Source organism: Balaenoptera acutorostrata, chromosome 15 (genome assembly GCF_949987535.1).
Source record: "Balaenoptera acutorostrata chromosome 15, mBalAcu1.1, whole genome shotgun sequence".
NCBI lineage: Eukaryota > Metazoa > Chordata > Mammalia > Artiodactyla > Balaenopteridae > Balaenoptera > Balaenoptera acutorostrata.
The window spans coordinates 36,300,930-36,317,048 of NC_080078.1; the positions used below are offsets into that span (position 1 = coordinate 36,300,930).

Consider the following 16,119-nt stretch of genomic DNA (forward strand, 5'->3'; position numbering starts at 1 on the left):
CACCACCATCATCACCATAATCAACACCATCAAAATCACTATCACCACCATCATCATCAACAACATTAATAGTAGAGGGTGACAGGGCCTGTTGGAAAGGGCTGGATTCCCTAGAGGAGAATCCTTGACCACTGCTATTTCAAGGTCAGATGCAAAGCCCTGGTGACCCATCCAATTTGGGAGCCTCCAGTGGGCACGTGAGTGGGCAGGGGCCAAGAGCAGAAGCCTTGGGGTCAGGATAATTTGGCTAAGCAGAGGTTTGCAGCTTTGGCTGCATGTTAGAATTACTCCCCAATATTTTTTTTTGGGGGGGTAAAGTTCTGATGCTGGGGCTACACCCTGGACTAATTCAATCAGAACCTCTGAGGAGGGGGAGAGGAGTAGGATCAAGAACCAGGTGATTCCAATATACAGCCAGTGTCAAGAACCACTGGTTCAGAGGCAGTTTTCTGAGCTCATGTAGACTGTGCTTCTCAAACTGTAATATGCAACAAATGAATTGTTAAAATGCAGATTCTGATTCAGTGGTTCTAGGCTGGGGCCTGAGAGTCTGCATCTCTACAAGGCTCCCAGGTGATGCTGATGCTGCAGGGGCCTGGACCACACGCTGAGTAGCGTGGGGGAGTGGGGGGGAGTAGGATGGGGTAGGGGGCAGGGTAGAACCCTTCTGTAGGGTCAGGCAATCTCCTTGGCAGCTCTGGAGTTAAATGGCCTCAGCCAGTTGCTAGCTGTGTGATGCTGGGCAAGGCATTCAGGGCCTCTGATTCCAGTCCTCTCATCTGTAAAATGGGGATGAGTAAGACTTGTTTTACAGAAGTAAGCAAGTTGAGTAAGATCAAGTAAGTTCATGTTTTATACATAAAGTGCTCAAGCATTGCCTGGCACACTGAATAATTGTACAAATGTATCTCACATATATCTTGCTGCTCAGAGGCCTGTCAGTCTCTTGGGTTAAACCAAATTCCTGCCATAAGATTTTTTTCCAGAGGTTGTCGGGGTGGGGGGGGGGGCGCGTGGGGGGGGAGATAGAGATGCAAGCAAAGGAATCAGGACTTACAGGTATTCAGGTGGTAATGAAAGAAAATTTTAATGAGTAACCTCCAGCTCCCCCACTAAGGGACCAGGAATTCCTATTGTACCCAAATCTCCCCATGGACATCTTCATAGCACTTTCTGGGGGTCAGGCAGGGTCCCAGCTCTGGGAACAGAGGGAGGATTAAGCCTTGGTTCCTGCAATCCAGGAGCCAGAGAGGGCGCATGCAGGGAGGGGCGAGGTACCAGCGGGAAGGGGTTCTTCTATGCGCCCCTCAACACAGCGTAGCGTGGAAGGCCTGGGCAAGGAGCAGGCAGTTCTGGGTTCCACTTGCCCTCTAGCCGCCTGGTGTCTTGGGCAAATCAAAGACTTTCTCTAGACCTTCACCTCTGAAACCTGGCTGACAGTAATAAGGGAGGTGAATGTGGTCACAAATGTGAAGGTTGTTGGGGGAAGTGTTATATCAACATGTGGGCTCCTTTATAATAAAAGGCACCCAAACTTCCCATCCTTCTGAATTTGATAGCAGGTTGTATCTGTGAGGGTTAATGAGAAAATATTTGTTCCTGGCCCCTGGTGTCTTCCCCAGCTTTCAGGGAACAAGGGGGTGGGTACCCTGAGGCAGAAGGGGTAGGTACCCCCAAGAAGTGGCTTTTCTTTGTGGGAGGCAGAGCTGGGCCTGAGAGAGGAGGCGCTGTACCCAGCAGGGAGGAGGGATGGTGCTTCCTCAGAAAGAGTCCTGTGAATCAAGGGAGACCTGGGGATGTCTCAGCTACCCTGAGGCAGGGCACCCACGGTCCCGTCCCCTCATCCCCATGTGTCGGCGATGTTCCCCCTCTGTGGGTCTCCTCCTTAAACAGGTCCCAGCCTGGTGGGAGGGGGCAGAAACGTTAGGCCCCACCCTCCCTTTTGACCCCATTGTCCAAATAAATCACACTTGTCCCTTGACAGAGGCATCTGACACAGACTGGGCCCCTTCCTGCCCTCTGCTTTGCTCTCCCAGTGCCCTCGGCTGTCCCGGTAAAGCTCTGGGCCCGTAGAAGGGGATCCCCTCAGGAGGGGTTCACTAAGTCCACCAGGAAGCCCAGGCCTGCCCGTTTTGGGTATCTCTTCCTCCTCAGGCCATGTCCCCTCTAATCTTAGGTAGAGAGGCCAGCAAATGCCTGCCCTTAAGGGGACAGAATTGGATGTGTGACTTAAGGTTGAGAGCCACAAGTAATCCCCTAAGTGCTCTGCCCCTTAACCTAAGAGGATCTGGCCAGCACACACCTGTTTTCACTACTTTGCTGGTAGTAATATAAAAAGCACGCTGGTTAATGACTCTAGGAACTGACAAGGGGTGGGGTGGACATGCATCTGTCCTATCCTGGAAAGATCTCCGGGTAAGCCAGGCTGCACGTGCCTGACCGCAAGGCTGAGGAAGGGCTGGAAGGGCTCGCCCAACTTCCATCCCCACGGGGAGGCTGGAGAGGCAGGGTCAGGGGCGGGGCTCGGGGTGGGTCAGCTGCTCGCTCTGAGCCACGGCTCCCATCAAGAGGGAGGCTCTGCCGGCCACGCAGGGCGGTTATGAAGACCAGGGAGGGAGGAGCCCCAGAGTCCCGCTGGTCCACACCGCTCTCCTGGAGACAGGAGCTAGGCGGAGTTAGACTTTTGAGAAGCAAAGCGAGTGCCAACCCCTTGACATTTACCAATCGTGTTCTAATCATCTAGAACTGCAAGTTTCCGCTTCGGGTGGCACAGAAGATGTTGGCAGTTTGTTGGAGAATCATTTCTCTGCTGGAGACGCAAGTCTAGAGGAGAAGGAAAGGGCGCTTCAGGCAGAAGCGGCCCCTGGAGAGACGAACCTGCTCCTTCACCCCACAGATGGCAGGGAGGCTGGGGGCTCTGAGAAGACAGCCGCCGGGGCCCCCGCCACCAACGGCCTGGGCTCTGATGCCGAAGCCAGCCTCTGCAAAGCCTCAGCCTCCAAGTCAGCTTCCCCCGGGGAACCTGCGGGGTCCGGGGAGGAAGATACGGGCCCGCCTGGAGCAAGCGCCCTTCCCCCAGGAGGGGAGGCGGCGCCCGGGGAGCAGGGGGCGCCAGAGCTCAGCTCAGGAGAGGGCCCAGGACAGGAGGCGGAGGGACAAGCTGGGAGTGGCGAGGTCCCCGAGGAAGCCGCGGAGGCGCTAAGGGACGACCCCGCGCAGGGAGCAGCAGCAGGGCCCCCAGAGCCTGAAGACTCAGGGGACTCTCCCAGCAAGGAGGTCGAGACAGGAGGGGAGGGCAGCCCAGGGCCCGGCCCGGAGCCAGAATTGCCAGATGGAGTCGCGGACTTGGACGCAGAAGCCGCGGAGGGGGCGGAGGACCAGGGGGAGCCCAGCCCCAGCCCAGCGTCGGACGCGCGCGCAGAGGTGGGGGGCGCGCAGGAGGACCGCCCCGCAGAGGGGATCCCCGAGGACGATGAGGACGCGGCCTCCTACGAAGAAGAGGGGGGCGAAGAATCCGAAGAGGACAGCGGCGACGGGTCTAGTTCGGAAGAATCAGGGGGCGCCTCGGAGGAAGAAGAAGCCGGGGAGGAAGTCGGGGAAGGACCCCAGGAAGCGGCGGGAAGCTCGAGCAGTGGGGAAGAGGGGCCCCGACCAAGCGCTGAGGAGTCGCACGCTGGGCCCGAGGGGGCCGAGGCGCAGGAGCCCAAGGAGGAGGGGCCTCAGGGTAGGGGATCCCAGGGCTGCTCCGGGCACCTCCGCGGGGGTGGCGGGGGTGGGGGTGGGGCGTGGCGGCTGCGGTCTTCCCGGAGGTCTTGTGTGTAGGGGCAGGCAGGGACCCACATGGCGGGAGAGCCCCCAGCCAGCCCCGGGTTCGTGGGGTGGAGGCCCCATGGGGGTTGCCCGGCCCTCGGGGTGCCTTCGGGCTGTTCATTAGCCATTTATCCCCAATTCGGAGGGACCCTGGAGAGCCCAGAGGAACCTGATCACGTTATAGGCCATCAGAAACTGACCGGTTAAGGTCCCTCAATGCACTTTAACACAGAGCAGTGCCTTAACCCAAAGGACCGGGTGGGGGTGGGGGGCATAGTGGCAGGATTTGAGGCCCGGAGGCAGGCTGGTGGATGTGAGGGGGCACTGCGGGACCATGTTGGTGGGCTAGCTCCTGAGGTCTCCCCTTGAAGACTAGGCCATGTTAGGATGGTGATAAGAAACCTCAGGCTGTCTGTGACACTAATGTCCCACAGATGTCCGTCCACCTGGAGCAGCAGCAGCCTTGCTTGCTCTCTGGGCGGGGGAACAGGGAGGGGGGGTGGGCAGGGCCAAAGCTGCTGGGCAACATTGGAGGCTGCAGCATCCTAGGGAGGTGTGGCCTCATCCACCAAGTACACTGACCTGAACCAAGAACTGGCTTGTAGGATGGAGGCACTGGGGTCAATCTTCACTTTCCAACACAGGTTTCCTTGCAGAGCTTAGTTTCCACACCTGTCAGGTACTCGCACTGGGGGAGCAGGCCCCTCCCCTTTCCCTGGCCTCCTAGTTCTGGATCTGATCTCAGAAAGAATCACTCTCTTGAGGTGCTGCATGAGGCACATTGATTCTTCTCTTCTCCCTTCCCTCCTGGAACTGGTCTCCCTCTGCCCCACAGGCCAAGTCTATCCTCCTTCTATCACCTAAAATCCTTTGTGCAATCAGCCCCTATAGAAACAGCTGTGATGTTAGAGGCCCAGGAATGTGAGCACCCCTCCCTGGAGCCTCAGGTGGTCACAGACATCTCTTGCTGGGTCAGAAGCAGCAGTGCTCCCGCCTCTCCCTCCCCCCTCCCCACTCTGCTCCCCAAGACTCCCTGTAGCAGCTCTTCCTGATAAAATGCTCACTTAACCAGGCCAGTGGTTCTCTTAGAACCCAAAATACAGACTCCTATAAATCACTCCTCTCAGGAAGTTTTTTAACTCCCCCTGCTAAGACTTCGTAGGCACACTTCTTAGGCCCTCCTAGCTTCTGGAATCTTTCCTTCCGTACCCACATCGCTGTCTGTAATTATATTACTTTCCAGGTTATTTCACCCCGTCTCCCCGCCAGACTGTAGAAAACTCCACAAGGGCAGAGCTGGGTCGGTTTTGGGCACCACGGCATTCACAATGCAGTGCTCCGTGCTTGGTGTATGTAGTAGGTGCTCAATCAACAGTTGTTGAATACCTAAAATGGATCGAGGAGCTTGACAAGTTGAGTTTGAATTTTAAAACTCCCTCCTAGAAACAGGGTTCCTTGCAGTTGAACCTGGCAAGGCTTGGCCAGCACTTGCTCACAACCCCGCCCTTGCCCGACTGGAGGGAACCTAGAGCCACTGGCTCCTAGTTCTGCCCTAACCCTGCTCTCTGCTTCTCTCCCCAGAAGAGGCGGAAGATGTGAGTGAGGAAGCCCCGCTGAGGGACCGCTCCCACATTGAGAAAACTCTGATGCTAAATGAGGACAAGCCAACTGATGATTTCTCTGGTAACCAGGGGCAGAGGCTGGGAGGTGGGGGGGCTGGGGTGGTAGGGGTGGGGCGGGGGATGGGCTGTGTGGTGTGTTGGTGGGGAGCTGGGCTGGGCTGGGAGAGCCCTGTGGCCAGCGGCCACGCAGCGCCTGGCGGGACATGGCTGCAGCTCCGAGGCCATCAGGCACCCCAGGGAGGAGGAGCGCCCTGGAGATGGGGGGCTTCATGGAGAAGGCATCCAAGGCTGGGGGGCTCTGGGTTGGCGGGGAGGAGGAAAGGCGATCCAAGCAGAGGGACCAGCGAAAGGGTGGAAGGCAAATCCCAGTGCTGCTGCCTGGGGACGGTGCAGCCTCCAAGTCATGGCCAGGGAGGGCTGTTCATCACTTTGGCTTTGATTTTTTCAGTTGATAAAGCCCTTTGGTGTCCAGTATTTCATTTCATCCTTGTAATAACCCAAGGCTTTCAGCAGGGCTTACTGTCTCCTCTTAATAGATGAGCTGGTGAAAGCTCAGAGCAGGGCAGGGCTTTGCTCTGGCACACAGCTGGAGACGGGCAGCTCACGGGCAGGGTCTGGAAAGACTGACCCTCGGTGGCCCCATGTTCTTCCCTCCCTGTGCCTCACCCCACGAACCCCTTCTCCCTGGAGCCTCACTCTTCTCAAGAAGATACTTGGGATGTCTGAATCCTCCCAGGGGCACCGAGGATGCGGTGAAAGGTGCAGGGCTGGGGTGGCCATGCCTCCTTGCCCTCTAAACCTAAGGCAAGCATGAGTAGAGTTTGTGGGGGCAGAGAGAAGGAGATGGGGTTCCCATCTGCCATAGAGAGGGCCTTCAGGTAGCTGCAGGCTGAGGCGGTGCTTCTGGACACACTGTTGAGGGGAAGGAGAAGAGGATTAGGTTAAAAAAAAGCTCTGGAGGCTTTCAGGCGTTGGGGGGATGCCTTTCGGTTTAAAGATTTCTGAGGGTTGGGATGTGCACCAGCTCCCCCCAGGAACACTGATGTACTGCACGGCCCCTGCTCCCCACCAGGCGGGGCCAGAGCCGCGCTGGGGAGTGAGATGGATCCACAGCGGTGAAGCCGCCTGGTGAAGCCCCTGCCTGACCCTTGCCCTTCTCTGCCCCTAGTGGTGCTGCAGCGGCTTCGAAAGATCTACCACTCATCCATCAAGCCCCTGGAGCAGTCTTACAAATACAATGAGCTTCGGCAGCATGAGATCACAGGTACCTCTAGTGTCTGGAGGTCGGAGGTCCCACCTATACCTCTGACTGTCCACACTTCCCTGAACCCTCAAGGGGAGTTCTCCTGAGTTCTCAGGGAGGGGCAGAGACCTCAGTGGCACGAACCATCCTTTCCCAGCAGGTGTGCCCCTTAATTTGCGCAGGGCTTTATGGGAGAGCAAGTGTTTCATCTGTGAGCATTCATGCAGGCAGTTTTGGTTTCCAAGGATGGAGATGCCAACTTCCATCCCTCCTGTGCTCAAGAGCCATGAAGGGCTCCCCATTCACATACAGGTCGTGTCTTCAGTCCCCTGATTGGCCTAGAATCCTTCCCTCCTCCTAATGGCTTCTCAACTCAACTTCCCTTGGGTCTGGATTCTTTCAAAAATTGATTTTCAAAATCATAAAAATAAGATATACTTGTTGCCAAAAAAGTTCTGTGCAAAATAGTATAGATTGAAAAATAAAAATCTCTTTCTTGATTTCCAGCCTCTCTAATTCCACTCCCAGAGACAGCTGCTGCTACGGTTTCTCATGAATACTTCCAGATATTGCTCTGCTTACATGAGCATATCCAAGGGTGTCTTTTCGTTTGTTTTACAAAGATGGGATCACACCACACAGCTGCTCTTTCTGGTCCTTGTGAACCCACCACCCTAAATAACATACCCTGCTGATGGACCACGAGGTGTTTGCCATGTTCTGTTTTTAAAGCGTTACAAACACTGCTATAAGTGTTATGTATTTCATGCAAGTATATTTGTAGGATACACTTTTTAAAGAAATGCTGGAATTCAGTATTTTGATAGTTGTTGCTCAATTGCCTTAGGTTGTCCTCTGTGTACCCACAACCACAAGATAGTGTTCTTGTTGCCCCACAGCAAGGCCATTTTTAAGTGTTGCTTGTCTTGGAAACCTGTTAACAATGGCATCTAATTGCCATTTAATGGCCAGTGGTTTGCACCTCTCTTCCTATATTAGTTGGCTGTTTCTGTATCATCTCCGTGATGTTCCCAATGGCTCTACAGCAGATGGGGTGTTGTAGGGCCTACATTATTCCTGCTTTACAGAAGGTGGACCGGAGGCCCTGAGAGATGCTGGGCTACTCAGACCACACGGCTGGAATTAGGAGTGGTAACTTTCTCCTTCTTCCTGTTTCACAATTCCCTTGCAATCTTCTTCGGCAGGCGGCCCAGGGGGATGGTTTCTCTGTGGGGAGAGCATCTCAGTGTCCTGATCTCACTTTCCAGGCTCCCTCCTCTCCCCTCATCTCTCGCCAGTGCCAGGGCTCCTCTGTGCCCCTGGGCAGCCTCCTGTGTGACCTCCCTGCTGGGTCCCTCACTTGCAGCCTCCTGCGTGTGCCAGTGCCGCCCCCTGCTGCAGAGAGCGGGAACAGCAGCTGGGAAAGCCCGCTGGGGTGGTCTCCCGGGAGAGCTGGAAGGCCCAGTTCCCCTTGGTGTGGCCTGGGGAAAAAGGCTTCTTGTAGGATCTCTGTGGCTATAACTGGGGACTCCTGCCACCCCCAACCCCCAGCCCGCCAGTCCCTTCCTGTCCCCGAGCCAGGGGTTGACACCTAGCAGTGCGAAGGACTCACTGAGTGTCTTTACCAGCAGGGAGGAAGGGGCATGGCCTGGTACCAATTTCAGGTAATAAATATGTGCTCTCCCCTCACAAGATACCATCTTGGTCTCAGGGCTCAAGGAGGGGCTGTAAGTCAGCAGGAAGAAGCCTCTCACTGCCCCTTCCCCGAGTCCTGGAGAATTCTGCTTTTCCTGCTCAGGGACCCCAACTGGGGAAGCCCAGGCAGGGTGTTCTCCCCAACATGGGACAAGAACCCGAGAATTGCCGAGTCAGCGCTTGGTCTCGGACACTGGCAAATGTGCTGTGGACTTTGGAGACTAATATTTGAGACCGGCCCTGGAGCCTGGCTTGGGCTGAGCCTGAGGAGGGGTGTCGGGAGGTGCAGTTAAGGGGAGGCAGGCAGGGGACAGGCAGCGCCCGAGTCCAGACCATCCAAGGGTGTATAAGTCTCTTCTGTGTCCTTTGTTCGGTTACCAATCCACATAGCGGCGTTGCAGCCTCTCCCCGCATGGCTGCTCTCTCCTGCCCCTTTTATGAACCGTTCGCTCCCAGATCTGAACCAGGAGGAGTTGACTTCAATTGATCCCTCCCACTCTGGGGCCGGTGTGCTACGGATCTGTGCATGGCCCAAATGCTGTCTTCCCATGTCCTCTAACTGGGTCATTGCACTAACATAGCATGAGATGTGCCCCTGATGGCGACACGCTCTCTGGTCCAGGGTAGAATCCCACAACTCAAGATGGACTGTCTGGGACGCAGCGTGAAGAACCCTGTCCCTCCGCAGTAAGGAGCTTTGTGAGTTCACCTCCATGTCTCATCCCTGCTGCCCACAGATGGGGAAATCACATCCAAGCCAATGGTGCTGTTCCTGGGACCGTGGAGTGTTGGCAAATCCACCATGATAAACTATCTCCTTGGGCTGGAAAACACTCGCTACCAGCTCTATACAGGTAACAGTGAGACTTTCTTGTGTGATTGTTGGTATTTTAGTGTCATATGTAAAAAGCATTTTTAAGAATGAAAACATTCAGGGGATGTAATGTACAGCACAGGGAATATAGGCAACAACAGTGTAATAACTTTGTGTGGTGACTGATGGTAACTAGACTTATTGTGGAGATCATTTTGTAATGTATGAAACTATTGAATCACTCTGTCATACACCTGAATCTAACATAATATTGTAAGTCAATTATACTTCAATTAAAAAAATAAAATATGACAGATTAAAAAAAGAAAAAAGAAAAATTAAAATATTCATACGTGTCTTCAATATAATAATGAAGATTACATGCAAGAAACCAGCAGTTATGCCCATGTTCACAGAGCATTATTCACAATGGCCAAGAGCTATAAACAACCCAAATGTCCATCAATGGATGATGGATAAAAAACATGTGTTCCATCCATGCAGTGGAATATTATTCAGCCTTGAAAAGGAATGAATTTCTAATACATGCCACAGCATGGATAAACCTTGAAGACATTATGGTAAGTGAAATAAGCTAGGCACAAAAGGACAAATATTGTATGAGTTCACTTATATGAGGTCCCAGAGTAGTCAAATTCATAGAGACAGAAAGTGCAGAAGAGATTCTAGGGGCGGGGGGTGGGGGAATGGGAGTTAGTGTTTGATGGGGACAGAGTTTCAGTTTGGCAAGATGAAAATATTCTGGCGATGGATGGTGGTGATGGTTGCACAACAACGTGAATGTTCTTAATCCCACTGAACTGTATACTTAAAAATGGTTAAAATGGTACATTTTATGTTATGTATATTTTATCACAACTTAAAAAAAAGAAGCCACTGGGTTAGCAAACGTAGTATCCAACGCCTGTGGCAAGCCCTCCGTGAAACATCTTGCTTGTCCATGTCCTTGGTGGTGGATCGCTTCCCCGGAGATGACTGTGTCCCCTCTGACCCATGTTGTGTGTGCAGGCGCCGAGCCCACCACCTCCGAGTTCACGGTCCTCATGCACGGGCCCAAGCTGAAGACCATCGAGGGTATCGTCATGGCTGCTGACAGTGCCCGGTCATTCTCGCCCCTTGAGAAGTTTGGCCAGAATTTCCTGGAGAAGCTGATCGGCATTGAGGTTCCCCACAAACTTCTGGAGCGGGTCACATTTGTGGATACGCCAGGCATCATCGAGAACCGCAAGCAACAAGAAAGAGGTAATTTAACAATCATTTCTGAACAGCATGAGCGCTGTCTTAGAAAACTGTTAATATTTTAGACAGTGGATGGAAGGCAGACGTGGGAGAGGCTAGTGTTGTCCAAGACCAGGGGATGCATTCTTTGCTTCCAGCCCCTTCTTGTTGTCACCGTGGTGCCTCTTAGGTGTGGGGTACCTCATCCTTTTCCCTTCCCAAGGACTGATCAGGCTTGGAGGCCATCAGTGTTTTCCCAAGGGGAAGCCTGGTCTTCTCTGTCAGGAGCTCCCTGAGGTCTGTGCTGGGGCTGAGCTGCCTTTGGGAGGCCCAGGGTGTCTGGGTGATCAAGAGCCTGGACTCATTGGACCCCAGTCCCCATGTACTTGACCTCTGGCTAACTTGGATCTGGGTTAAACCTGACCTTCAACTCTTCCTAGTCCCAGTATCTGCTTTACCAGGCCTGCTTCAATAGAAGCCTGTCTCAGACTTTCCAAAGCTCTGCTTGCCTTCAGGTGGCAGGGGAGTGCCACTTAGTGTCACTACGACGCAGGGCCGTCTGCAGAGATGAGTCATAACGGGGCATTTGTAGGAATATATGACCAGATGGTTGATCTCAGTTTATGGTTATAACTCTCATTTTGGTTATAACCAGAACCCTGTTTTATAGCTAGTAATAATATTATCACTAATAATTATAATAATAAATTAATCTTTATTGCACTCCTATAATGCATAGGATAATTTTATGCATTACTGATTGATCATTTTAGAAACATTTCAAGACAGGTATTCCTAGTCCTCTCATTTTGGAAATAAATTAAAGGAATTAGAATGTATCGAGCTGGCTGTGTGACAGGCTGGCAGTTTTAGTTTGGTGCTTTCCTAAATTTATAGCAACATCATAATCTTTATATCATCTTAGGTGTTATTGTTCTTCTTGTCATTTTGCAGCTAAAATGCTAAGGCTTAGAAGCATTTAACATTCAGCTGGCCAGTGGCAGAGCCCAAGTTCTAGTCCAGGTCTTGATGGCAGGTCCATGTTTCTTTCCCCTAAGTAAGGCACCTTCTCTTTTATTCCTTCTAATTCCCTGACTTTTTTCCTTCAACATCTTTGCCACTGCCCAGATCTTTTCAGACAGTGGGAAAATCTCCATTTGGAAAAAGTGTTTTGCTTTCCTGGAGCCTTGGATTCCATTGTGGATTAAAACAAGGATCAGGCCGTTCTTTTTTTTTTTCGGCCGTGCCACGCGGCTTGTGCGATCTTATTTCCCCATCCAGGGATTGAACTCTCAGCCTCAGCAGTGAAAGCACGGAGTGCTAACCACTGGACTGCCAGGGAATTCCCCAGGCCATCCTTTTTTAATAAAAATAAATAAATTTATTTATTTATTTATTTTTGGCTGCATTGGGTTTTCGTTGCTGCCAGTGGGCTTTCTCCAATTGCAGTGAGCGGGGGCTACTCTTCCTTGTGGTGCACTGGCTTCTCATCGCGGTGGCTTCTTTTTGTCGCGGAGCACAGGCTCTAGGCGCACGGGCTTCAGCAGTTGTGGCACGTGGGCTCAGTAGTTGTGGCTCACGGGCTCTAGAGCACAGGCTCAGCAGTTGTGGCGCACAGGCTTTGTTGCTCCATGGCATGTGGGATCTTCCTAGACCAGGGCTCAAACCCGTGTCCTCTGCATTGGCAGGCAGATTCTTAACCACTGTGCCACCAGGAAGTCCCCCCCCCAGGCCATTCTTGACTGAGGGTTGACAAGGGACAGGAGATATGTAATTAATTCTTTAAAAGTCTTTAGAAACCCGGAAACTCCCTGATGCCGTTACTCCCTTCGAGCCACGGAGTGGTCTGGTTATGGAAAGAGGGGCGAGGGGCTTGGGGTGGGGCCTGCCCAGCCTGACTTCTCGCTCCCTCTCCCCAAGGTTACCCGTTCAACGACGTGTGCCAGTGGTTCATCGACAGAGCGGACCTCATCTTTGTTGTCTTTGACCCAACCAAGCTGGACGTGGGTCTGGAGCTGGAGATGCTCTTCCGCCAGCTGAAGGGGCGTGAGTCCCAAATAAGGATCATCCTGAACAAAGCCGACAACCTGGCCATGCAGATGCTCATGAGGGTCTATGGGGCCCTCTTCTGGAGCCTGGCCCCGCTCATCAACGTCACAGAGCCCCCAAGGGTGTACGTCAGCTCCTTCTGGCCATATGACTACAAGCCCGACACCCACAGGGACCTGTTTCTCAGGGAAGAGATCTCCCTCCTGGAAGACCTGAATCAGGTGATTGAGAACAGGCTGGAGAACAAGATTGCCTTCATCCGCCAGTATGCCATCCGGGTCCGCATTCACGCCCTCCTGGTCGACCGCTACCTGCAGACATACAAGGACAAAATGACCTTCTTCAGTGATGGGGAACTGGTCTTTAAGGACATTGTGGAAGACCCTGATAAATTCTACATCTTCAAGACCATCCTGGCAAAGACCAACGTCAGCAAATTTGACCTTCCCAACCGCGAGGCCTATAAGGACTTCTTTGGCATCAACCCTATCTCCAGTTTCAAGCTCCTGTCCCAGCAGTGTTCCTACATGGGAGGTTGCTTTCTGGATAAGATTGAGCGGGCCATCACCCAGGAGCTCCCCAGCCTCCTGGGAAGCCTTGGGCTGGGGAAGAATCCAGGTGCTCTCAACTGTGACAAAACAGGGTGTGGCGAAACCCCAAAGAATCGCTATAGGAAACCCTAGGTTGCTGTGTCGCCATTCTCGGGCTCCTGTTGGTGAATGAGCTTGTGTCCTAACTGTCTGAGAAGTCCTGGTTTATTAACCCTTTGAGCCACACTGGCAGGAACCCTTATGCATTGGAGATTTGGGAGTTAATTGAGGCCAGTTGGTGGGGTAAGGGGTGGGTCGAGGGGGGAGAGTGGAAACTGTGAATTGTGACATGCTTGTCTTGTTGCTTCAATTAGGAACCTGACTGAGGCACGTCAGGCCACACCTGCTTTTCCTGGACCCCTCTTGGAGGGACAGAGAGCAGCTAAATTCTAGTGTAAACTGGATTAACGAGCATCACATGAGCTAAAAGCAGCTGAAATTCCTTTTTCCCCCGATAAGCTGGGAAACTAGAGGAGATTTGAGTTCCGTAGGGCTGTCTGCTCCGTCCACGTGGCTGCCTTCCACACACAGTCTTCTGTTTGTCCCCAGCCCTCGGCTGCCTCCTGAGCTTGGGTTGGCTTCAACAGGAGACAGTCTCTCAGGGTCTGAATCAACCTGGGTGTTGAGCCTACCCCCAGGCCTCTCCCCTGTTTCCCCAAGGGGTGGGGAATGATTCAGGATACCAGAATGCTGAGAGAGAACAAGAGTTCCCGGCTAGAAAGATCTGCCTCCCCTAGGCCATTTCTCTGGCATTGTTTTCTAAGCCAGCCAGGAAGCTCAGTCCCTTCCTTGGCCCCAAGAGGAGGGTGACTGTTCCATGCATTCAGGTAATTTACTTGTTAGAAGTGACTTCAGTGAAAGTCCCGGCAGGGCTCAGAGGGTTAATTGGTTTGCAGTGTGTCTTTGTCTATTGCATGTCTTGGAAAACTCAGACCCCAAAGGCTTTGGGTTTCAGAGGGGACAGTGGAGAGCTTCTTGCTGTTGCCACAGCTTCTCCGTGGAGACACTTGGCAGAAGATTCGTTCCTTCCTGGTTTTCATCACATGGCTTTTCCTTTCCCTTCTTCTCCGTTCCCTGATGCGCTGACACTCGAAACTCGGAGCAATTTCCCAGGAGTCAGAACCAGCACCAGCCACTTGGTGCTGGTGGCAACCTAGGCCTGACCTTCGGTTTCCCACCTGAACTTGATGCTGATACCCACCAAGCGCACATGGTAGGGGAGCCTGGCCTTCAAATACCAGTGAGTGTGAATGTGTGTGTATTACGTTGTCCAAGAGAGATTAGGGAGATAACAGGTGCCTGAGGGCACAGAGGAGGAGCTAGCTATGAGAGTCATGCCTGCCTGGCGGAGGGCAATGGGGATGGGGGACAGAAGGAAGAGCCTGGAGGGGACAAGCCTCTTGATGGGAAGTGAGTGGGTGAAGAGTCTAAGTCCAGGAGACCCGGGCGGCCCGGCTGCCCCGAGGGCCTCCTCCTGCCGAGTGACAACTGACCCGGCCCCTCCTGGGAGTGACCTGTCTCGGGGGACTTCACCAGGAGGACCCACCAGCACCAGGGGATCACCCGGACCAGAAGGACAGTGAAGACGAAGCAGAGGGAGAGGCGCCCTGAGGATTAGGCAGTGGAGGCAAATTGGCAAATTGGTGATCAGATTAGGCCCACGTGGAGAACTGCAATCCCGGAATTCCTGTTTCTCAGAATGATTAGCACTCCAGCAAGTGCTGCATCAGAGGCTGCCTCTTTTGGCTTTTTGGAGGACCCGGGACCTCCCACAAGAAGACCAGAGGCCCCACCGCCACCAGGACGTTGTTTCTAAGGACAGAGCCAACCGGAGAAGCAAAGCCTGCCAGGGGCATCCAAGGAGCCTGGTGACCAGCACCTGGGGAGCTGCTTCCTTCTCATTAAAAAGCAGCCCTGGCTTCATCTCCCATCCTTTGCACTCTCAAGGGGCTGCCCTCCCACTTTGCTCCTTAATGCCCCTTCCTGCCCTCAGCTACTCTTGGCATATCTGTTTTTCCCAGTGAAGAAGGGGAAGAAAAAGTGGAGAACTGGGCATTGTCATAGCTGCGGAGGTCGCCACTGCTTTGGGGGAAGCAGCTGGAATGAGATGAACACATTCATACAATATTTATATTTTCTGGGGGGGGGCAACATCATCAGCGATCTTTCCCCCCTTTTCTTTTCTCCATCCAGCTAACTTTTCTTACTCCTTCTGTTCCTCTGTTCACCCCTTGACTTCCCTTCTTTCTAACTTCCCGCAGGCTTGTCAACCAGCTGGGGCTTTAAGTGCTGTTTTGTGCCCCGCTCTGTGGAGGTGGATTTCGAGCAGAATTCTGACTCTTTGGGTGGGGGTGGGGGGTAGTGGGGAACTGGGGGGGATTTGGAATCCGGAGATTCCTCCAGGAGGAGTATCTATGAACGTTTGTGCCTGAACAGTTGCTGTTTCTCTCCGAAGCAGAACCTTTCCAGTGCTCTTTCCATTCTGAGTTCATCAGGGAGAAAGTCTCAATAAAGTTCCAATCTCTCTTTAACGCCTCGTGCTTTCTCGTTGCCTCCAACCAGTGTAATCTCTTTTTCTTCCTTTTATCTAGTGGAGTGTACTGATTTTTATTGACTTTTAAGTTTTTTAAAGAGCAGTTTTAGATTCACGGCAAAATTGAGAGGAAGGCAGAGATTTCCTACATAACCCCTCCCCACACAGCCTCCCCCAGTATCAGCGCCCCACCAGACGGTACATTTGTTACAACTGACGAACCTACATTGACACGTCATAGTGACCCTGAGTCCAGAGTTGACATTAGGGTCCCTCTTGGTGTTGTACCTTCTATGGGTTTGGACAAATGTACAATATGTGTCCATCTCTGTAGCATCATACGGAGTAGTTTCACTGCCCTAGAAATCCTCTGTGCTCCACCTATTTGTTCCTCCCGTCGCCTCTCACCCTGTGTACTAATTTCTTTTTTTTTTAATTTAATTTTATTTTTGGCTACGTTGGGTCTTCGTTGCTGCGCGTGCGCTTTCTCTAGTTGTGGCAAGCGGGGGCTGCTCTTCGTTGCG

The 16,119-nt window shown here is 52.9% G+C and overlaps 1 protein-coding gene across 1 annotated transcript in view; it reads left to right on the forward strand.

Annotated features, from left to right (window-relative positions):
- The window catches only part of SRL (sarcalumenin), a 32,373-nt gene extending 16,780 nt beyond the window's left edge, over nucleotides 1-15,593 (forward strand). Inside the window, exons 2-7 of the mRNA XM_007181538.2 lie at nucleotides 2,744-3,724; nucleotides 5,392-5,493; nucleotides 6,601-6,696; nucleotides 9,108-9,224; nucleotides 10,214-10,447; nucleotides 12,344-15,593. Coding sequence (XP_007181600.2) covers nucleotides 2,744-3,724; nucleotides 5,392-5,493; nucleotides 6,601-6,696; nucleotides 9,108-9,224; nucleotides 10,214-10,447; nucleotides 12,344-13,155 — 2,342 coding nt within the window. The 3' untranslated portion in view covers nucleotides 13,156-15,593. The remainder of the gene's footprint in view (nucleotides 1-2,743; nucleotides 3,725-5,391; nucleotides 5,494-6,600; nucleotides 6,697-9,107; nucleotides 9,225-10,213; nucleotides 10,448-12,343) is intronic.
- Nucleotides 15,594-16,119: the final 526 nt, after the last annotated feature.